The sequence below is a fragment of the Triturus cristatus genome, chromosome 10 (genome assembly GCF_964204655.1).
Source record: "Triturus cristatus chromosome 10, aTriCri1.1, whole genome shotgun sequence".
Classification (NCBI taxonomy): domain Eukaryota; kingdom Metazoa; phylum Chordata; class Amphibia; order Caudata; family Salamandridae; genus Triturus; species Triturus cristatus.
Window position 1 is genome coordinate 1,235,591,159 of NC_140593.1, and position 24,192 is coordinate 1,235,615,350.

Consider the following 24,192-nt stretch of genomic DNA (forward strand, 5'->3'; position numbering starts at 1 on the left):
CCCCCCCCCCCCCCCTGCATCAGAGGAAACCTGACACTGCACCTTTTCAGAAAGGATCTCAAGACCTTCGGATGACCACAGAGCTGCTCAAAACCCACACTCCCCAGCGCCTTGAGACCCTCATGAGTGAGTAGAGCACTTTATAAATCCCTGATTCACTGACTCAGCAGGACTGTGAACGAGGCACGGAGATCACATTAAAATGCTGGGTATGTGAACAGCTCCCAGGGGAGCATGCACTGTAAATCCTATGTGTATGCATGTGACGGCAACGTTACTCAGGAGAACTTCACAACAGCCACTGCAGTATCAGGATTATAATAGAACATGAAAAACTAAGCCACAGGCATGATATCTAAAAAGTCCATGTGCACATAAATGGGGAATGTTCAGAAGCATTCCTCTCATCAGTCAAGGCTGCAGATACACGGACGCATCTGTAGACGGACGCCTGAGGAGCCCTTGAAAGGGCACGATCCCCTCGTCTGGTCAAGGCTCTAGTGACATCTGTTAGGTTGCAATTGGGCCTCCTGGTTTAATGATATTTACCATTACATTTCCGTCGATATTTATCCATTTTTATTTTGTGTTTAGTGTATAAATTAACCCACATAGGGCATATTTCCACAATCATGTAACTGATAAAAATATACTCAAATTTCAATGTCCGAGGCTTCAGCTGCTTCTGTCACAATAGTCATCTGAAACCATGGGCTTTGCAGAACAATATAAACCGCTTTAAACTTGCACGCATCTAAGCTTCATGAAGAAATAGTTTCCCTTTCTTAAAATCCCCTGTCCATCCTCTCACCTGCTGACCCGCCACGCATCAGACAGTAGTACTAACAACAAAATAAGAGAAATGCCTTTATTGTTCCATATTTAAAAATAGAGGAAGGAAACCATTGATTTTTGTAATGTATTTATCTGTAAGGAAAATAAGTTAAAATGGGAATATGGGAGCCCTGGTTAAAATATATGTAGAGGGCGCTGCTGCCCAAGACACAGGGTATCCTGTCACTAGAACACAATTATTGGTACATGCCATCAAAACAATGAAGAAAGGAAAGCAGGTCTTTTAGAAGCACGGAATTCTAGCTTTTTCTTGGAGAAGTGGGAAGCTGCTCTCTTGCCGGATGTATTCGTAGTTAAATACACCTCTGTGAACAGCACTATCCACGCCCTGGTTCTAAAGATGCAAGAGCTGCAGAAGAAAAAGACCACTCCGATGAGGCGATACGGTTTCTTCCAGCCCTGGCTCTATAGACAAGGGTGCGCTTGTCGATCTACGCACCTAACATATGTGAAAAGCCATCAGGCAGCTGTAGGAGAGTAGGATCTGCACTTATGTTGCCCCCACTTTTTTCCTGATGTATACACTGGTTTCTGGCTATAGTCTGGCTGGGTCCCTGCTAATCAGGGCCCCAGTCTCTCTGTTCTCTCTAAACGACTTGGTGTGCATATTAGATGCACTAGTGATTGGATACTGTGGTACCTCATGAGCCCCTAGTATATGGTACCTAGGGCATTGGTACTTCACAGGCCTACCAGGGGCTGAAGCATGTATTATGCCACCCCTGGGAAGCAGACTAAATCTGACACCACAGGCCTGCTACTGCAGCGTGTGTGAGGTAGTGTTAGCACTCCTCACTGAGATACAGGTTCCTATATCTCACCATACACACACATATAAACCTATCAGCCACCCCTATTGCAGGCCCTATCAATCCTGAGGGCAGGGTGCATGGTTAACAATGTGAGGGGGTGCCTCTGCAGGGCCCCTCTGCAGCTACCAGTCTATTCTCTATGGCTGTTTGTGGATGCAGTTAAACCATATACTCTTAAGAGCATTAAAATGCTAACTTTGGAATGACTGCATCAAAACAGGTCGTGTTTGGTGTCAAACAACTTGGAATCATACCCCCCACATCAGTCCATGATGTGGGAGCATGATCCCACCCTTCTAGAGGAGACGACATGTAAAATGATAGAAATCCTATAGAGCCCTGGCATCACAAAATGGATGCCACCAGCACAGACACTGGGCTGCCCTCCTGCTGCTGACTGAAACTCGCAGTGGAGGAAGCCCAACAAAAGGCATCCTGTCACAGGGAGGTGTCACCACCCTCCAGACAGGATTTAGTGTATTGGGTGCACTCCTAGAGTGCTTTGAAGTCCTGCACTGGGGGAGCAGTAGGCTCCTCTGTGCATATGCCAGCTCAAACCGGTTCAGGGGCTACCTGTCCCTGCTCTGGCGCGAAACTGGACAAAGGGAAGTGGGTGTAACCACCCCCTCCCCTGACCCTCCTAGAGGAGTGATCATAGAGCTCCTCCCCTATCTTCACTATAAGATAGCAAGCATTGCCCTTACAAATCAGATAACCCTGGACGACGCTCTACAAAGAAGAATCCTGGCCCTTCGACATTCCACTACCTTTGGAAGACAGAAGAATCTCCCTTGGAGTCAAGGAGTGACTCCCCTGCTTGGCAGGCACCAAAACTCTTAAAATCGGTTGCAAACTTTCCCGCTCCCGCCGGAGTCCGAAGTCCCTGCAACCCCAGAAGCAGATTTCCTGACCTCTCGGCGGCCATTTTGAGTCCCCAGCGAAGCTGTGGCGTCTGGACCCCACGAGTGACGAGGAACAGCAATACCCGGGGACCGTGCACTACTGTTGAGTCAAACCCTAAACAACGTTCTACGAACTTGTGCTTTGGACCATTTGAGGCCCAAGCCCCCAGCAGGTCTTGCACCAAAAATCAGCAGCCTACCCCGTCCCGAGTGACCATGGGCTCCTGTGAAGCACTTCCTGTGGCGGAGTCTTCGCGATCACTTGCCTGTTGGCTAGTGGGTCCCCCGAAGACTTTAACGACTCAAAGGGCTCTCCTGGTTGCTCCGGGCCTGCCCTCACTTACCCTCGCTGGGTGAGTTCATCAGACCTTGCTGGTCTGCACCATCGACTTTCTTCAGTCTACACGAGACTTGCATTTGCCAAGGCTTGTTGGCTCCAATCGGTTGCCGACACCGCCATCAGCCACAGACGTCGTGGGACACTCCAAATCCAGCTGCTGGTCATCGTCGATCTCTCCTGGACCTCGTGAGCAAAGCGTCAAAACACCATCAACAACCTGAAACGACGCGACATCTGTGGTCATCCATCTTGCTGGCCACCGGTCACTGGCAAGTGACTTTGAACACTGTCCCCTCAATTTTCAGGTCTCATCCATCTTGAATCCACCGGACACTTCTTCAGACGACACAAGCAGCAAGTCTTCCTTGGTTTCCATAGAAAACAGCGACGTGACCCGACACCAAAAGACACCTATGCACCCGGCTTCCCTGGGTGAAGTAACTCGTGCACTCCGGTGCCCAAGTGTGTGTTGGCTCTCAAAATACTTACCTTGTAAGTGGCTTGCTTGTAGTCTTCCTAGAAGTACCCTAGAACTGTAAAAATCTAACCGCGACTTGCACCATTATAACCAATAGGAAACCCGTGGCTGTGTTCATACACTGCACGCGTCTCCCGTGGGCCTGTTACTTACCTGCTAACACTGCAGTAGTGAAGCCCCAGTGATTCCCCAGGCCCTAGGCCCTGTTATTTTGCAAGTCGACATCCTTATACCACTCTTAGTATATGGTCTGGTACGCCCCTAGGGCTCCAGCCATATTTGTGCTTAATTTATTGTGAAACGTCGACATTTGAATGTGTACCTGGTTTCTAATCTCATAAAGAGATTAGTAGAGTGTGTCTCTAGTAATAAATACATATATATTTGACATATATATATACACACCTGTGTGGTGTCCTTTCATGTGGTAATTCAAGAGATTATAAGGTAAAACTAGCTGCTTTACATTCCTCTGAGACTTAGCCTGAAGGCTGCTCTCCACAGCTACCACTGGGATAGCTTTCTTTAAAAGGTTGTCTTAAACCTATCTACCATAAGAGTCGAATTGGACTGGTGCAAGGTGGCCACTATAACTAGTGACCAGCATATGCCAGGCCAACTTCTCACAGCAGCACTCACCTCTTTCTTAGTCCAGGCTCTGAAGGCCATGTTTAGAGCCTTTGCTCCGTGCACAAGGTATGAAGCTGGATGTCTCCGGTTCTCCCGCAAGCCTAGAAAATGGAGAGTAGTGAGATGAAGGACATGCCACAACAGAATAATTAAAGGGGGAGAAGGGGAGACAAGCGAGGAACATTTGTATTCGTGCAGTCTTGCATTCACAGGAGAAGTGTGCCATCACATATATGTGTTCACAACTGAGGCAATAGGAAACTGTTGGCAAACTCAGAGTAAGAAACACTTTGTATTAAGATCAGAATGTGGCTTGTTTTTCTTTGTTTTACTGGTCAATAACTACCCTTTTGGTTTAAGACATCTTCGAAAGGTATAGGTCAGGAAATATGGTCCAACTATACACTTAGACACCCAATGAGAGCAACAGAAATGCAGGAAACTCACAATCTAATAAGGTTTCGTACACTGGAGCTTTCCCACAGCTAGAATAATAAGAGGAGTGAATAGAATATTTCCTGGCCAACTATGGGTCTACAGCTTCACTAACTGACAACAATCTTGTGGTGTAGTGTGTACGGATAATAACCAACTGCTCCTAGGTGGCAGTACGAGGTGCCACAATCATATTCCATCACACTGTTGGTGCGGAAGTGCAGAGCAGGGCAGTCCACGACCCTGGTTCTGCGAAGGTGCAGACCAGGGCAGTCCACGATGCTGCAGAGGATCAGACCAGGGCAGCCCACGACACTGCTGCCGGGAAGGTTCTCCATCATAATCTTCATGATCATTCAACAGTAACCAGAACAAGGAAGGCTCAAAGGGAGAAAGGGGACACCAGACACAGACAGGTGACTAGGAACTACGGTTCTGCTACGGAGTATGCATAACTTTACCCTGAAGTGAGGAGTAAAGTTAATTTCTTCACTGCATGCAAAACTAGCCAAGTACTGAGATACTATCTGGCAACAAACCAGCTTCAAGTACGTAGCAGCAGCAGGTAGAGCAACACTACATTGGCAGATACATATGCGTTTCTAGGGGGCTGTTCGCGCCACATCACTGACCCCACCTTATAAAAATTAATTAAAAAAAAAAGTCAACAAAAATTAATAAATCACTATTGCCTTTCCTTCTTTTGCAAACCACATCAGTAAGGGAAATAGATACTCCGCTTTTGTGGGGTATAACTGACCATCCTGGGAGCTCAGCTCTAGACCACTTAAGACTCCAAAACACAGATGTTAAGGCCGAAAAGTGGCTTTTTTGACACAACTCTTTCTAGAGAACTTTTGTCAAGAACAGGAAATGGTCATATAGAGGGGTAGCAACTACCCTACACTCCTCTAACACCCCAGAATACAGCATTTAGGGGAGTCCCAGGAACCTGAGAAGCAGATCCTGAGGACCTATGAAAAAGAAAACAAAGAGCAGCAGACGACTGAAGAGAGCAACGGACTTGGCTCGAGCACTGCTGTCCCGTCGTTCTTGGTCAACCCTGTGCCAAAGACAACTCGTCCTGCAGCAGAGCGCTTCCAAACCTTGGGAGGACTGCTTGCCTTCAGTAAAGACCAAGACCTCCAGGAGAACAGCGGAACAGCTACCTGCATCAAAAAGCAGAACTTCCAGAGAGAAGACCCAGACCTCCAGGAGAACAGCGGAACTGCTACCTGCATCAAAAAGCAGAACTTCCAGAGAGAAGACCCAGACCTCCAGGAGAACAGCGGAACCGCTACCTGCATCAAAAAGCGGAACTTTCCGAGAGAAGACCAAGACCTCCAGGAGAACAGCGGAGCTGCTATCTGCATCAAAAAGCGGAACTTCCAGAGACAAGACCAAGACCTCCAGGAGAACAGCGGAACCGCTACCTGCATCAAAAAGCGAAACTTCAAGAGAGAAGTCCAAGACCTCCAGGAGAACAGCGGAAATGCTACCTGCATCAAAAAGCGGAACTTCCAGAGAGAAGACCAAGACCTCCAGGAGAACAGTGGAACCGCTACCTGCATCAAAAAGTGGAACTTCCAGAGAGAAGACCAAGACCTCCAGGAGAACAGCGGAACTGCTACCTGCATCAAAAAGCGGAACTTCAAGAGAGAAGACGGAGGCCTCCGGAACCACCAAAATCGGACACCCGAAGCTCCCACTGCACCGATCGACTCCGGCCCAAGTTGAAGTGGGCTATCGGTGCCAACAAGGTTCTTCAGCCCTCTAGAGCTAGAATCCATCGTGGTTTCACCCCTCCTGGACTCCCCGAGGTCACCTGCAGACTCTCTGCATGCAGGCCCCCTCAAGCACGACTGCTCTGGTAAGGAAAACCCGAAAGCCTAAGGACACCACTGCAACACAACACAAAGGTGTCCCACCGTACCAGAGTATCGAAAGACTAGAACGCCCCTGTAAGGTCACCCCCACGGGCTGCATAGCCAGAGCACGCAGCTACTTTTTACAGTAACTGATTCCCATTCAAACGCATTGGGCTCCCAACGCTCATCTGCCCCACGCACCCAGCCGCCCTCGTGCCGCTGATGGTACTGTTCGAGCTGCCTTAGACTTTACCCATCACTCACCTCAACTCCCGGAGATTGGTCCTGTAAGTCGATGTACTGCAACTGTTTGCAGAACTTCCATAGGATAAAATTGCAGGATTCAGAAATTGCAACGTGTCCACTTTTCAAAGTGAAAAGAATTTACATTTAAAACGTACTTACCCGAAGGATTTTCCTCGAATACCTAAATATACATCGATATACTTGCTATTTGAGTCAGGCTGTCATTGAATTATCATTGTTTGCATTTGTGAATGTCCTGCACTCCTCTGTTAAGCCGAAGGCTGCCCAACCACACCCCCCCTAATAGGGCACTTTGGGATTGCAGAGCAAGCCCCTGTTCACTCATAAGGAAACCCCTGGACTCTTTACAAAGTATATCCACGTATTGATATATCACATAAAGAGCCAGCTTTCTACACATATGCATTAACGTACCAATCAACACAGTGGTTTACTTTGCGACACAGGGTTCTGAATTACATTTTTAATGCGAGTAGTTTTTTATGGCAGCGTAGTTGTGCACTGCTGAAGCAATTCTTAGTTTGATTCTGTTTTTCCTTTGCACAGATCTACCTAAACATTCTATTGTGCAGGTTTACGTTGGAAGGTGCTACGAGGGAACGAAGACTCGCTCCTGTTCAAGCAGCAACAATAGTGTTACTTGCCATGTCCCTTGGTCGTGCAGCCTGCCACAATACCTGCAAAATGGCAAAGTGTTAGCAACTACATGTGTAATAAAGAGCTACTGCCAACTGATTGTTTACAAAGGTTTGGCCTGCTTTTGATTACGAATTGAAAATGTGTGTGTAGGAAGCTGGCTCTGTATATGGTATGCCACTAGGTGGTTATACTGTGCGCTGAGTCAAGGGGTTCCCCTAAAGTGTAAAGGGCTCAATATAAAACCCAAAGTGCTCTATTAGTGGTAGTGTAGGTGAGCAGCCTTAGGCCCAACACAGAGGGGTTTAATCAATTTTGAGATTTTGCTGGGAACCCCCTTCCAGTGCAAGCAATGTATTTTTTTATGTTTTATTGTCTTCTGTGAAAAATGGAACACACAGGAAGGCTCAAACCCACTGAGATGAGTTACCTGACATCTAAGATTAACATAAACCTAGGACAAATATTTCATAGTCAACATGATGCACTGGTTCTCTACAAGTGGCATCTCTGCCCCACTTAGTGGCTGGGGGTTAACAGCAGCAAAGTCAGCAACTTTGAAAGTGAACCACGAACACCCTAGATTTCAGCCCCAAGAACAAAAATTGACTATCATCCTATGCTACATGCTTTTATGGTCGTATCTCTGGGTAGGAAGGGGTTAGGAGTTCAGTTCTATTCCTTCGGACTCAAGAGCTGGATACAAATGCTATGTGAAGGCTTTGGTTGCAGAGTCATGGCTGGCAAGTATGAGCCATGCGCACTCCTCCTCCCCAATCTGAGATTCAGGACAGCCCTTTTGTGGCTTTTCACAATTAGCTCATCAGAGGGATCATTCACTGGCCATGAACGGCTAGCAAAAGAAAGGCTCTATGGCACACAAACAAATTTCACCCAAGAAACATTAGTGCAACTAATTCCAGTGCAGAAGCTTGTAACAGGTGAATACTAAGAAAGACATGCAAGGAAAAAGAGACAGACGCAGAAAGAGATCCCACCTCTGAAAGTGTCCAGTAAGTGCTTGCCCACATACCAACAGATGGTCTCAAAATTGGGGAATTTGAAGAGCTCAGCTGTATGCAGTCTCTTCTCAATCTCGTAGGCTCTGCAGGACAGAAGGAGAAAAGCAGATCAGACGCCAATACAAAGACAAGCAGCACATACGGAGTCGGTGGAGCTTGTATGGACAAGAGACTTGGGGACACAAGCAGTGGTGATGGGCACATGATCCTGGGCAATAAAGGACAGGAGAAGAAACACACAACTTCACAGAACACAAATAGATTACTAGGCAGTCCAAAAGTCTCCCCTTTGTTTGATTTCCAAGAATACAACAGACTATCATCCTACATTCACAATCAGAACTTTACACCTCAGAAGGAGGTGAGAGGTCAGCAATAATACCCTTCCGCTCTCTTTGTAGCGTCCTAGCCAAAGCCGGCGACATGGCAGTATCCATGAATGTGGGCAGCTTTCAGAAACCTCGACCCTCACAATACTCACTTAAGTTGCATGTCGATGTTGAGGCTGTGCAGAAAGTTGCCACCGAAAGCCAGACACTCTACCGGTGTTAGCACAGCATGAATCCAACCTAAAAATCAATCAGGGAAGAATTATTCCTGCATGAAGATATCTGGAGCAGACATCAAAAAAGGTGCGAGCCACATGTTTCCTCAAAAAACAAAAAAGTCTCAGCTTTTCTAATGAGCAGATTTCCTGCACAGAATAAAGCGTCCTTTTCAGGAAGCCTCCCTCACTTTTACACGAGCCGGTGAATCTTGAGAGACGGGGGTCTAGGGAGGAGGGGGCAATCCTCCTCTGAGGTTTCTCGGTTATTGGGTCTAGGGGCTCTAAGCGAATGGATGGCTCCCCATATAAGTGAGATCTTGAGCGTCTTTATCTCTCCCGGAAATCTTTTGAAGTGGATGTTGTTCCCTTGGTCTGGAGATCAGAATAAAGACTAGAAAAGTGACACACTTCCCAAAATACATTCTTAGAAATACAACCTGTAGAAGCTGCTGGAGCTCCGAAGCAGCGATCAGCGGAACCCACGCGGCTTCACGAGTTCCATAGTTCCACCACCCCCGTAGTTTCACCATCAACAAACATGCCTCAGACCACATACTCGTAGGTTTGAAGCGCATCTGGCACTGCTTTCTACCCTGATCCCAAGTTTCCAGCAGCACAAAGCGCAGCTCACACACCTGTAGGGATAAAGAGCGTCTGCCCCTGCTTCACAGAGCACTTGTAGCACTTGTCCACCTGATCACCGAAGAACATCTCATTCTGGTTGGAGGAGCTGCTCCAACATTCAAACAGGGCCAGGTTGGCTGCTGTGGGACGGATAAGGTAAAAGATCTTCTCGCCCTGAAACAGAGAAAGGGATACCAAAGATCAGGACCGAGACAGATGTTCACCTCAGACAACCCTCAAAGATTAAAATACATTGCAGCAGCTACCTTTAGTACGTGGTACCAGACGGAGGTCCCCCCAAAGTCAATGTGGAAGTCTGTGTAGCTGTCCTTCACTCCCATGAGGCAGTACTTCTGCACATTTGGCCTCTCAAACACAGACTCCTCAGGCCAAAGGTTCTCCACCCAAGAGAGTTTCCGAACAATCTTCGGGGTTTCCACCAGATTGGTCAGTCTGCAGGATATCGAGCGATCAAGAAAGAAAGGTGCAAAGGAGAAAATGACATTCGTCTATTACCTTAACAATCAAAGGAGCAGCACCAAGAGACTGTTTCTGGAGCGAGTAGTACACAAATAAAGACAATCACTTAAACAAGCCAAAGCAACATCAATTCCAAGAATGGCTCCGTATTCAAAATCCCACACAAACCAACCAGCCAACCTGCCTCCAACCTGAAGGGCCCAACAGTCCCACTCCATTCCAACTCACTCCACTGCATGAAGGGAGCCGGGAGAGGCAATACCTGGTTTCGGAGAACTCCAAGCTGATGACGTTCAGCACTTTCTCTCTGTTGGGGCTGTTGTAATACTTAACAAAGTCACCCAGCTTCATCTTGCAGTCTGCCTGCCGTGTCACATCAATCACGTCGATCTCTCGGTCCGATCCTGTGAAGCATAACGTGAAGGACAAACCAACCAATGAGATGTAGTAAGACCAGTGAGACATTAGCATGAGACTACATAGATGGGACATGGAAGTGATGCAGATATTCTGATCAAGACCCTGCATAGAAACTGCACCAACAGAAACCAGAACACAGCTTGGGCCACTTGATTCACATCTTTGTATCTAATGGTTAATGCCGATGATAGACCAACTTTTAAAGTTCGACAACAGGGAAGGGCTCTCCTTTGCTACCTCATCCATCCACACCATGCTGCCTTTAGAACATTGTATGACAATTATGGGCTTGTTTCCAATATTTTGCAACAGGGCAACATGGTTGTCGATTGCTTTATAATGTTTCATTGCCTGACCACGTTTTTCTCCATCTCCATAAGTCCTTCGCTTTGCACCCCGTGGATGCTGGGTTGTGGAGAGCGGCAGAACATTATAAATGCTAAGGACCGTTTCAAAGCACAAACCACGATTGGCTCTTGGCCAGTTGCTATAAGAGTTCCTCCTATGGAACCTTTTCCAACCTAAACGTAAAGACAAACATACTGGCCAGAGTCCTTTCAAACTGGCCGTAGGAGATCCAAACACTGATTCACACTGATCCATCTGGGCTTGTGCTACTGAGGTCAACCAGGCACAATCCCCGATCCCTCCAGGACTGTTTGGCCTCTGCACACAATGAAATGAAATGAAAAGTGGATTTATAAAGCGCAAATTGCTGCCCTAAGGCGTCCAAGCGCTACTTGAAGAGTGAGGTGGGGGCGACCGAAACGATTCAAGGAAATTAATTTTGGGAGGTGAAGAGAAAGGTCTTTAAATGTTTTCGAAATGAGGAAAGGTTGGGATTGGATCTGAGTTGAGGGGGCAAGAGGTTCTACAGCTTGGCGACATTATATGAAAACATCCTGCCGCCGGCCCGTGTTCTCCTAATTCTGGGTACTGTTGCTAGAAAGGCCTGGCTGGAGCGGAGGTGTTTTCTAGGATGGTAATGAGTAATAAGGTTTCGGCAAATTGCCGGTCCTTTGTCCCAGAAGGCCTGATGGGCAATGCACAGTGCTTTAAAGGAGATTCTTTGACGGACCGGAAGCCAATGCAGGCTCCTCAGTCCGGGTTTAGCTGATAATTTCCGTGGCAGCTGTAATAATGTGCGAGCGGCACAGCTTTGAACGGTCTGCAGCTTATGGAGGGTATAGTCAGGGGTACCAAGGTATAAGGAGTTGCCAAAGTCCAGTCGAGACTGAATCAGACCCTGTACAGCGACTTGCTTGGCCTCCATGGGTAATAGTGGGAGTACTTTTCTAAGTATCCTAAGTAGGCCAAAACAGGTCGCAGACAACTTCGTAGCCTGTGTGTTGAACGTTAGGGCTTTGTCCAGCCATATTCCCAGACTTTTTATATTATCCTTGGATGCCGGTGGAGTGCCAAGGCAGGGGGGCCAAAGAGAGTCGAAAGATGTTGGGGCGACAGGCCCCAGAAGCATCAGCTCCGTTTTGTCCCCGTTAAGTTTAAGGAAGGATCTCGTCATCCATACTTTCACATCCTCCAGACAATCCCTTAGTCCCCTTTGCAAGGAGCCGCTATTCTCCTGTGCCAGGGATACCACTAGCTGAGTATCGTCCGCGTAGGAATCTATCTTAATACCAAATGGGCGGACGACCTCAGCCAGTGGTCGCATATAGATGTTGAATAATGCAGGGCTTAGCGATGAGCCCTGAGGGACCCCACAGCTCAGAGGTTTACTGGAGGAAACGATGTCTCCCTCGAAAACCTGAAAAGATCTATTACTTAAGAAGGATCTAAACCAGCATAAAGCCTTGCCCGAAATTCCTATTTCAGAGAAGCGGCAGAGAAGCACATCATGGCTAACAGTGTCAAAAGCTGCGCTTAGATCAAGGAGAATCACTGCCACTGACCCTCCTTGATCCAAGATCCTTCTGGTTTCTTCGGTTACCGCCAGTAAGGCGGTCTCCGTCCCATGTTTTGGTCGGAAACCTGTTTGGGTGATGTCCAGCAGCTGGTTGGACTCCAGAAAAGCCGTCAGGTGGCTATTGATGTGCTTCTCCAAGATCTTGCTTATCCAGGGGAGCAGGGAGATGGGGCGATAATTACTAAGATCGCCAGGGTCCAGATTGTTTTTTTTTAGCAAGGCACGGACCATGGCCTGCTTCCAAGTTGCTGGGACTATGCCGGCAAGGATGGAAGCGTTGAGGAGATTCTTGATGGTAGGGAGAACCGCCTGAATAACCGAAATCATAGCCTTTGGGGGGGCAGGGTCACAAGGTGATCCGGATTTCACTTGCCGTGCTAAAGACTCCAAAGAGTCCTGTTCCAACATAGGGAAACATTCCAAGGTGGCCATGGATTGAGGAGAAAATTCCGCATAACAGGGCCATGTCTGAGAAACCAGATGAGAGTCAGTGGCCGAAAAGGAAGAATATATTTGGAGAACATTTTGGTGAAAAAAGGCTGCCAGGTTGTTACAATGAGTTAGCGTTTTACAAGGTAGCGTGGACGGCGGAGGAGGTTTAGTGAGACTCTTTACTACTTGAAAGATTTCCTTGGGTTTAGATTTAGCCCGCAAAATTTGAGTGGAAAAATAAGTTGCTTCGGCGAGTTTAACCTCATTTTTATAGGCTCTAATTGCCTTTCTGTAAAGAGCTTTGTCACTTGAGAGAAAAAGTCGAGTCGCCAGCGTCTTTCCAATTTCCTGCAATGCCTCTTTTTTTTCCTAAGTTCCTCAGAGAACCATGGGGCGGATTTTTGTAGACGTTGTGGTGATTTTTTGAAGGGGGAGAATAATCTCAAGAGAATGAGAGATCCACTCTTCACACTCCTGATTGGCTAGGTTAGGATCCATGTTGAGGGGAGGGCGTGAGCTGGCAAGGCTGTTGGACCAGGATTCTGCAGAGAGTTTCGACCAGTTTCTAAAATTCTTCTCGCAGTGAATTAAGCGGGGAGGTGTATAGGTAGACCATAGAAGAGGGACAATAAAGTGATCCGTCCATGGAAGAGCAATGGGGTGTCCAGCCTTAAGATCAGAACAATTGCTGAACACAGGGTCTAATAAACGGCCCTTAGAACGAGTGGCAGAGTCAACCAGCTGCTCCAGTTGTAACTCGTTAGCGATATGGCCATGGGCGGCATCGATATGGAAATTGAGGTCGCCCAACACTGTATAGTTCGAAAATGTTGTAACATCTTCAGCTAGAATCGAGGGCAAGACCTTGTGAAACTGCCTAGAGGGGCCTGGGGGTCTATAGACCAGGGTGCCTGAGAAGCAGGTATTAGGGGAGAAGTTAATACTAAAAGCAAGGCTTTCGCAGTCGGGAATAGAGCTGGCCATACTTCGACAGGGATATTGTTCTTTATATACAATTGCCAGGCCGCCTCCTCTCCCATCCGATCGATCCTTTCATAGAATCTGAAAACCCGAGGGTAAGGCAGATACGATATCTGGGTCAGAGTCTGGCGTCAGCCAAGTTTCTGTTAGGAAGGTTACGTCGGGCCTGTGTTCTTCCAACATCAGATTAAATTCGGTCTTGTGCTTAGGTACAGATCTACAGTTTAAAAGCAGCACATTAAAATCCTGTTTATTGGAAGGAGACAGAGTACTATGGAACACATGTTTGCACAAAGGACAGACCTCAGGGAGATCTAATGCATTAAAAAGGTGCAGACAGTCTGTTTTCCTGATATCGCGCAGATTTAATAGATCATCTGCGCTATAGAGCCTTGTTTGGTAAGGCCGGGGGACAGGGGATATGGCCCCTGGTCCCGAACGGTCGCAGACAGGCGCAGACGGGCTTGCCTTCAGCGCGCTAGCGGCGCGCCCGCTGCGCGCGCTCGCGCTGGCATGCGAACTTATAGTCCTGGTCCTCAGATAGACTAGAGCGCTGTCCGCTCTCCACCCCACCCAAGATGTCCGCCACAGTCACCCCGCTAGTCCTCCTACACCGCAACTCACCGAAGCGGCGAGGATCCGGACAGCGGTGTTAAGGCAGGGGTGAGACCAGGGGGGATGCGGTCCCAATGTGCGCGTGATTGGTAGTCCGAGTAAGCAGGTAATAGTACACAATAATGATTAAAAGAGCAATTTTAAAATTTAACAAAACCTCCCGGCTTCCGCCTCAGGAGAACTTCAAGTCTCCTGACTTCTGTCAATCCTCCTGTGAAGCGATCATAGCATGCTAAAAAGGTATTGGACTTACAAATAGCTATTTAGGATGACAGTCCTGGGGGGGGAAGCTGGGTGCTTAGGGCCAGGAAACCCCTGGATTTCACTGTTATATCCTCTGTGTTCCTGTTGGAATGTGACACAAGGCATGATGCCATCTCGCCCATTTGTGTTTTTTTAATTGTGGTGCTTGAGAAGGGCCACTCTCTACAAGCTGCATTAGTTCTCCTATGTGATGCAAAATACCACGTCCTGGATACTAAGTGCCAGATCAAGAGGATATCTACTAGACAGAACCAGCACTTACAAGGTTCTGTCACTTGGCAAAAGTGAGGTCTAACCTGTATAACCATGCGGAGCTCCTTACCCACATAGTACTCCACATCCGAGACAGTGAAGGAGGCATCAGGCAGGGTCATGCCTAGACCATCTTTCTTCACCACAAGGATAGGGACGCTGAAGCTATTCTCCTCCAGGTACTCCACAGTCAGCTGCACCCCAGACGGTTTAAGAATCACCTCGTCTGCACTGGACACAAAAATATCTTGCGTTACCCACCAGATCATGCAGGAAAACAAAAGTGGCACACCTCCTAGGTGAACAAGGAAGCTGTGGTAGGTTACCTGGGAAATGTCCGACCTCGCAGCTCCTTGATGAAGAGTTGGGTGCCGGTCTGAACTGGCTTGGCCACCTCCTTGACCACTTGTGGATCCTGCACTTTCTGACCACCACGACGTTTTTTCACTGATCCCAGAGTAGGAGAGAAAGAAAAGGGGGAACATTTTGAAGAACAAGAAAGAAAATCTAAATAAAAATGTGTTGTAGGAATCAACAACTAACTTCCACATCCATGCATCAAGCATACAGGCATGATCTGTTGGAAGATTGCCATCAGCTGATCTAAAGATCATACTTTCTTGGTAGATAGTTTCTCAAATAACTGGAAACTCATAAAAGAAGTAAAATAGGATTACAGCCTCGATAGCTCCCACCCACAGGCAAACATTTCCAGAACTCAGACCTCTGCGGCCTCATATATCAGGATGAACTTCTCTAACAAAGAGTTTGCCAGTTTACCACTGACAGGGATCAACAGTAAATATTTCATATCAAACATTATACCCCGATGTGAGAAGAGAAATACGAATACTTATGCTGGTGGTGAGCAAACTAGAGGCTGGCAGATACTTACTAACAGACGGTCCATGTGCGATCTCGCAGTTTGGACAGTGGTACAGGTCTATGTCAGTTGCCTTCTCCTCCTCTACCCCGACACAGCTACAGGAAAAACAAAGTATTCATGAAGGATATCTGGTAAACCACTATCACACCCCTTCCTCCTCACCCCAACTCCAGCCCACTCGCCGTGCAGTCCCCATTGGACGGAGTGAGAGGGTAACCTGGCCATGTGAGGGGGCACTGCACAACCCTGAGGAGTCCTGAGCGCGGTTGGTCACTTTACCCGCTAATGCTTAGAAAAAAGCCCAAGTCCAGCTGACGTGAACCCAGCAGTCAGAACTCCAAGGACAAAAGGGACAGTTTGGCATGATCAGGAGTGCAGTGAACGCTTCAACAAGTGTGAAAAGCTAAACAGGTTTATGAAATCTGTTCAGCTCAAAAGGACTCTCCATAATGGAGAAAGAGCGGAAGGAATGGACAAGCAATGTTCTTCTCTGCAGTTGTGGTCTGGCTCCCCTTAAGCATGCACCTCTGAGCCAATAATCTGCTCTAAAACATTACTCTCATTTACTCACAAGTCTGTCTTGTCCCAGCAAAACCTTTCTGTCAACATTAAAACAAACAAGAGTACCTTTTTGGGGAAAAAGCATATACATATGCGCCAAATATTCTCGATCAACCTGCAATGCAAACTCCTTCGGGGGGGGGGGGGGGCGTTTGGATGCCTAAGGACCACAGACCTGCTATGGGGTAGAGAGGAGGTGAGCGTTTCACTCTGCTGGATTTCAAATATACGCTCACAACGAGAGAGTTTGGAGCCCAGCTATTATAAGTACCTATTGTAAAGGATGCATGTGTGAATTAAACCACATATTCCTAGCGCTGAATACGTCAACAGAACACTTGATACCGGGTTCAAGTCTCAAAAGAGGTCACCCGTCTACCGCAGTGTAGTAACCATCCTGCTTTGGAAGAATTCCATTTGGGCCGCGAGTTCTAGAAGGAATATCTAACATGGGCTTCCACCAGTGGACACAAACAGCCCACTTCGACATGTTGCATTTACTGCGGCAAATAATTCCATATCTCAAAATACTAGACTTGAAGAGAACATCGGAAGGTCTACAAAACCTTGTGCTGATTTCATGCGACTGGCCTATATCTTCCACCAAGAACTAAACAGAAATGAGCTTCCCACTGCCTCCTGCTTACTCTCACACACAACGGTAAGTCATCAGATCTCTTTCGGCTGTTCCCTACGTCCCGGGCGTAATTTAAGGCTTCCTCATCCTGCCGTCAGCTGTATGGTTTACGCCAAGTTATGAACATTTAGATGCTTACCTCCCGGCACCTTATTTTACACATTAGCTTCAGAAACTATACTCCGTTCTGCAGAACTCCACAAAACACTTAAATTAAAGGAAAAAGAAAATGTGGCCATGGAGTGATCTCATACTTCTGCTTTGGGACACACTGGACGTTTGCACCGGCTACCCCCAAATGCTATTTTTCAAATGACACAGCCCAACTTACAGAGCAGGAACTAATAACGTGTGCCTGGCTTGACATAAGGCAGGCCGCCAGCCATCACAGCAACGTATGACACATGGATATCAAATGCACTGTGAATGGGTCCGGCGTAGGAGCCCCTTTGTAAGGAGGCTGGCGAGTCTCATTTACCTCCCCTGGGAGGAGGCCCTGGCTCAGGAATACAGATTACTTCTTCAGAGAAGCTTTTGCTGCTTAACTAGTAGTCAGACGGGAGGGGATCCTTGACCTCTGGAAGAACATGGAGATGAAGTACGAGTTACATCCCTTCTCTTTCGCACTATTGTGCTTGTTGCACACTCTGGTTCCACTGTCCACTAGGAGAGGCATTTCATTTATTATCCAGGAGGAGGCATCTTTTCTGGAACAAGAAATGGCATGCGAGCCACAGGTTGCTTCAGAGGTATGCTTCTAAAGCATTATGGCATGTCCCGTTCCCCTGTTGGAGAATTAGGAGATCGACAAACATCTGCATGAGACTCTTTTGAACGAAAGCCAAGTATCTAACCTAGTAATGAAGGATTCACAGGCTCCGTAGGGTACATGACCTTCTCTAGTAGAATGCATTCAATCTTGAAGCACAGGGTACTGAAACATAGGGGTTCCTGCATCCTGAATTTGAGTTATCACACTCGAAGTTTGCGTTTTAACTTATCATTCGGGCAATCTTTGAGGGTGAAAAGGAATTGGGTCTGAGGGTTACATTTCTTTAAAGAGTAACACCATAATCCCCAAACTACTAGATAGGAGGTGTAAAAAATGGTGTTATTCGTTGTGCAGGCCAGCACAAGTAATCGGTTCAATCAATTCAGAGGGTGAAGCTGCTTTGATTTTTCCTTTAAAATATATATACAAAAAAATCTGCATCATCATCATAAGTGCCCTTGGTCAGTTTCATAGTGACTGGTAATTCTTTACAGTTATCGACTGGATTGGCCCAATAGGAGTTTTTGTGTGCATTATCCATTCTAGGAAATATGCTGGTTTATTTTTTCGCTTTACAGTCGCTTTTATTTTTTTTTAAGTTTGGAATTCTCTTGCCATTTATCATTGTTTAGCAGAAGCAAGAGCGGACTTTCCAAATACGGAGGAAGGAACGTCTTTCATTTCAACCAGTCAGTTCTACTAATGTATAATCTGAAGCTTTATGTGCATTTTCTTTGACAAGCGTATCTTTCCTAAGTTTCCTTAAAACGTGTGAAGACCTTCTCTGGGCTACATAATTGGAGTGAACAGACCTGGAGAGAGCATTTTAGGGAGCCATAATTAAGTATATTTTTCCAATCAACACTGTTGATTAATGTTGGCCAATACGAGCGGTCCTAGAATCCCTTGGACGGACAGACAGACGCCTCTCTTCAGATGTATTCCATGATACTCTTCTATAACAATACTATGGGACTGAGTCAGTGCTGCCTGTGTATCCTGAGACGCAGAGGCTAAGGGCAAATCGAGATGATGAAAATAAGTGGCTTTTCGCTCAACAGACGACAGAAATGATAAATCTGACATTTCAAAACAGATGTGTATTTTCACGACATTACCAAAATGTGTTGGTTGGTTTACATCACATGAGTCTTTGATCCACCTCCTTCATGTTCATCAAATAACTATATTTCTACTTAGGTTTTTCCTTTGAGAGTAAAAGTTGAGGAGGAATTGAAGCTCTTGTAGCCTTGGTCTGCATTATACTTGTATACCAACGTATAAGGTAAGGTACGGATAAACCGTTGCTCATCTTCACAGAACACGGCAAATCCAAGAAAGTTCTAACCCCAGATTGATTAAATCAACGGGAGCGCCGCATCTTCCTAGTTAGGCCACTGATTCCACTCACAGTGCCGAGCTTTATCACCAACTCCTCGCTCCACTGTATGCCCGAACATCCCCTTGACCCAGGGATGTGGAATTCCTACAGCCAGACGCTCAGGACACATTGTTTGGGGTCAAGGGGAACAAGTTATGTGTATTTTGTCCTTGGGACAAGTAGGCCCAACCCCCTGCAGCACAAACCCTTTGGCTGCCAGTTTGAGGTACCACAAGAAGGCTTAGGGAAGGGCACGGTCTGCAGTTAAGGCAATACTTGTGTCTACAGGTTAATGTTGGTCAAGCTTGTATTTATGGTTCATGGATTGAAAGCCTTTATCATTAGGGTGAGCGCTCCAAGTAAATGTTGTACGCTCCGACTGCACTACTGACAGTGGTTCCAGTATAAAATGTGTAAACACGTTTTCAAAGTTTAGCAATATGAGGCTATGTATAATGATCCCAGAATGCTCTTTATTAGGTGCAAATATTGGCAGCAGCTTGAAGGCAAGTTTTAGGATTTGCTTTCAAAATAAAATGTTCATAACAAAGGAAAGCAGAAAAAAAACATTTAGCTAAGCTACTGTAACATTTCAGGTACCATTTATTTGCAGCATCATTTAGTAAAATGTGTTGATGCATGCTAGTTGTTCCCAAAAATACCCATAATGGAAAATCAGTGTAACCGTTTCAATAAGATTATGGGAAGCATAAAAATAAACAAGAATTGGCAAAGCCAGTAGGGCTGAAATTGGTGGTCAGCTTTTTAGTTTTGTCAATGTGACAATTGTTTTGGCATGGTTTTTGTGAAACTTTATTGGAGTGGGTGCTGCCGGGCCCTCACCATTATAACAAACATTGGCAAAATCAAAAATTATTTTTGGTCTCAAAAAGCACACACTTCCACAATAGTTACTGGCAGTGAACAAAACTACTCTGTGTGCCAATATGCTCCTTGTGAAAAAGCAGAATGCTGTCACTCATAGTGAAGCCCGCCGATACAGAGAGAGAGAGAGAATTTGAATAAACACAAAAGGTTATGGTTAATGCCAGACCAAATTAGGGGCCCAATTATTAAAGAAAGTCTCAAAAGTGCATCCATGGTCTGTGTCCTTGCATTAAGACCAACTATACAGCTTTCGAAGAATTTACAGAATTACGGCAATAAACAGTACTCCTAGTAAATATTTGTGAACTGCATTTTAGCATGAGCAAATTTGCATGTGTAGATTTGTTCGTGCGAAAATCTAAGTCTGTGCAAATTCACTTTCCCTCCAACCACTTTTTTCCCCCAACTCTGGAAGAAGGTTTAAATCTGCCATTGTCAGGAGTAAATTTCCAACATTTCTAAGTATGGGAAAAGATTAGATAAGAGTTGTTGAAAATCCTTAAACTATGCAAGTTGGTAAGTTTGTACAGACTCAAAAGGGCATTCTAACCCTGGAACTGTTGCTTACCACTACCTTCAGCCCCAGTATGTAGATCTGCAGAAACGTGGCAACATAAGGGGATTGCTAGTATTCAAACACTACTATGGTATGAGCCCTGGCATAATCAGAGAGGCTTCAGCTCTTATATAATGAGATTGCTGCCATAATGTGTCGCCGCATTACATAGCACCAAGGGGACAAGTGCATTTTGTTACAGGAAAAAAAAAATCGCTTTATGAAGCAACCTGCCCCATGGACAAGTAGATATTTTATTACAATTCCACACATTTGTCTTGACCCCTCACTGACAAGAGAGCGGGGCCAGAAGTAAGAGCCGGAGAAGAGAATGTCACTCCTAAGCTGAGAATAGAGCAAAGATTGGGCTGGCGAAATTTACCACTGACGATATTCAATTCAGAGGTGTTATTCACTGTATGCTAAATAAGAATTTGCCAGATCCCCAACCTATGGTAACATTGAAGCCTTTACTAAATACAATTATTATACTGAATACCTTTTGAATTCTAGCAGAATCCCCACTTCCCTGCTCAGCGTCCCAGTGGTGTAACCCAGGGATCTGCAGCGGAGACCATCAGTCAGGTTGGCGAACCCTAAAGAACAGCTGCTCCGTGTACTTGGAGGTCATCTGCCGTTTTAACTTGAGCTGGACACCAAAGCTACATTTATAATATTTCCAGTCCACATCCTGAAGTCTCCCGGAGCCCATACCAGCATTCACTCCATTCTCTTGTCCTGTGGTCATCGCTACGCTCAACTTGTGACCGAACAGCGCATAATGGCACGCCACACCAGGAGCACCCAACAGGCACTCATGTCGCCGCTGTAGCCTGCGCCTTCCTTTGGAACCTCTACCCGACTCAATCAACTGAGGAAGCATCCAGCACCCTTCAGCAGGAGTGATCAGAGTGAGCTGCAGTTCAGGCAGCACAGGCAAAATAGATCATGGAGGTGGAAAGGAGAGAAGTCATGAGCACACCTACCACTTGCACGGTCTACTGACCAAGTGAAGTAAGATGATAAACACACAAGGAGTAGAGCTTCCTACTGCATGTGTGTCACCGCCACATAAACAGGTGTGATCTCTCCCACTGCATGACTAGATCCTGCTGAGCAGTATTTAGTTTACATATAAACTTCAGGGGTGTTTAGTTTCTACCAAGTAACCCAATCTTATGTCAGCTGTGGTCACTGCTTCCCATGATGCAAGCTTCATTCCTTCTAAGGATCTCTCGCGCAAGTCTTCAATCTGGCATGGACACAGCCACCTCATGGAAAGGACAACTGAAAGGGGTCACGAAAATCAGGTGGAACTTGATGTGAATCCTAGACACCTGACTTACGAGGTCAGGTTTAAAAAAAGCACATAAAACATTCACACTGATGACGAAAGTACGTACCAAGGAAAAGGAAAAACACGAACAATACTGTTAACCAGAAGGACAGAGAAGGGACATTATTTAATCCTGACAAGATTCATTTTGCAAGGCATGGATTGTCGCACAGAGGCTAGAACGCCAGAGGGCTTGAAGGAACGCTCAGCCCACTCACCTGCCATGAAACCAGTCCTGGCAGGCATCGCACTCGATCATGAAGCGGGTGACATCGTAGGGCAGGCGGCAGAGGCAGTACACGGGCACCGATGCCATGCTGGTGGCGGGTGGGCGGCGCTGTCCAGGAGACTTGTCTACCCAGAGTGAGCCTCATACGACAGACGGGTGCTGGGCATGAGTGCAGAGAGAGGTCTTCCAGATCACACCAACAGCAGGAGCGCTGGGGCAGAGCCCAGCATGGCCCTCCAGCCCCCAGGGTCTGTCATCAACCAGGCAGTGGGAGAGGGTCACAGTGCGGTTCTTCTCTAAAGCTGACAGTCCGCAACAAGGTCCAACCGAGCCGAGCACCTGTGGCAACAACTGATTATGACAATTGGCTGCAACCTGACCAAGGCTGATCAGCAGAGGAGATAGTCATTCCACCAAGGCCTCGACACCTCTTGCTTCGGTTTAATTCTGCTGGTGACTGGGTGAGCTAACATGCATGGAGTAATCCGACTACAAACTAGTCAACTACAAGATATGGGCTGGGTTAACAGGCAACAGACCAACTAGGCAGGATTTCTGCTGTCAGTCGGTGATGTACATTATTAAAGTCTGATCGAGAACAGGTATTGGAAAGGCGATGGTTCACCCACGTTCAACTTCTCAACTGCTAAACTGGGTGACTGCTAAGCAATAAACCACAAAACAGAACATACAATGGGCAAAATAGATTGGCTGGTGACTTGACTAACTGTGCAGCCCTTCTGTTGGTTGGCCAGGGCCTCGTGATTGACATGCATAAGTTCTTTAGCTTGTTCTTGAAGTACTGGGAGGTGACTTCTGGTTCGTCTAGTCAATAGGTATAAGGCGCAGAATGCAACTGGTAGAAGGGTACAGGGCTCTTACTACTTTGTGCGGATGGTACCCCCGGCTGGCTGCTCATCAGCCAGGGTCCTTATGCCTCATAATGCAGCTACAGTCATCGGCAGCCTCGAGGAGACTAACTACTTAGTTGTTGGTGACCAGTCACTTTCCTGCCAGCATGAATGTCAGACGAGGGATGTTCGTAAATCAGTCAAGAATAACAGGGGATTATCCCCTTGGTTGGTCCTGGTGACAGGTGAGTTTCTAGCAGGGCAGTCAATAGCGGATTATGGCTCGCTGGCACGCAGGGTGGCTCAGAATTGTTTATCCACCCGACTGCTGCGTGGGATTAACCCTTTGTTGCTGGTGCTTTAGGCTCGACTGTCTCGTGCTCATCCGTAGAATGTATCTGAACAGGTGATGGTCAGGGAGATCCCAGGCTCCTGCAGACAGCTCGGCCTCAGCTAGGCATTAACGACCAGTAACTGACCGGTGATGTTTACAGTGAGGGGTTGGCCCCTGCAGACAGCTCGGCTCCGTGCTGGGCATTAACGACCAGTAACTGACCGGTGATGTTCAAGGATGGCCTGACCCCCCTGGACACTGCAGACAGCTCGTTTCCCTACTAGGCATTAACGACCAATAACTGGCCGGTGATGTCCAATGACAGGTCGAACCACTACAGACAGCTCGGCTCCGTGCTAGGCATTAAAGACCAGTAACTGACCGGTGATGTTTACTAGGAGTGCTGAACCCCTGGCTCCTGCAGACAGCTCGGCATACCCGACCGCTGATTGCTCAGCCGAGGGCTAGGAAGGCATGTCGCCCTGGGCCACGAACGGCGAGCAGGGGCTGCAGGGGGGGCTTCGCCGCTCTCAGGCTGCAGGTGCCCGGGTCTCCTCCGGGGGCACCCCCGGTCTGCTGCCCTGTCCAGGTGGGGGCCTGGAGAGCCTCGGTAGACTGCCCCTCTCCCGGGCAGTGCTGCAGGCTGGTGTCCGTCCCTCCCCGGGCTCAGGCTCCGTGCCCCGGGCCTCGGCCTCTCCTGTCTCCGCTGCGCAGCACGGGAACAATAAAGCTGGGTGAAGAGGCCCCGGAACTTACGGCGGAAGTGACGCACAGACCGGAAGTGGACCCGACGGAGGGGGCGGAAGTGGGACAGCTGAGAGACGGAAGAAAACAGAGGCCCGACCTGCGGAGTTCTGATGAAAGGCTGGACCGCTGACCTCCCACTGCGCGTGCGGCGCAAGCCGCCATGATGGGTGAGGCAAAGACCCTCCCTTAAGGCGCACAGGGCGGTTTACAAACGGCAGAAGGTATGAATG

General features: G+C 47.3%; 1 protein-coding gene across 1 annotated transcript in view; it reads right to left on the bottom strand.

The window, feature by feature from the left end:
- PHF8 (PHD finger protein 8) overlaps positions 1-23,971 on the bottom strand; it is a 96,838-nt gene extending 72,867 nt beyond the window's left edge. Inside the window, exons 1-10 of the mRNA XM_085629859.1 lie at positions 22,020-23,971; positions 15,680-15,765; positions 15,111-15,231; positions 14,855-15,015; positions 10,159-10,300; positions 9,683-9,869; positions 9,428-9,590; positions 8,727-8,814; positions 8,222-8,328; positions 4,027-4,118 (exon numbers count right to left, since the gene is read on the bottom strand). Of these exons, the coding sequence (XP_085485985.1) occupies positions 4,027-4,118; positions 8,222-8,328; positions 8,727-8,814; positions 9,428-9,590; positions 9,683-9,869; positions 10,159-10,300; positions 14,855-15,015; positions 15,111-15,231; positions 15,680-15,765; positions 22,020-22,117 (1,245 nt within the window). The 5' untranslated portion in view covers positions 22,118-23,971. The remainder of the gene's footprint in view (positions 1-4,026; positions 4,119-8,221; positions 8,329-8,726; positions 8,815-9,427; positions 9,591-9,682; positions 9,870-10,158; positions 10,301-14,854; positions 15,016-15,110; positions 15,232-15,679; positions 15,766-22,019) is intronic.
- Positions 23,972-24,192: the final 221 nt, after the last annotated feature.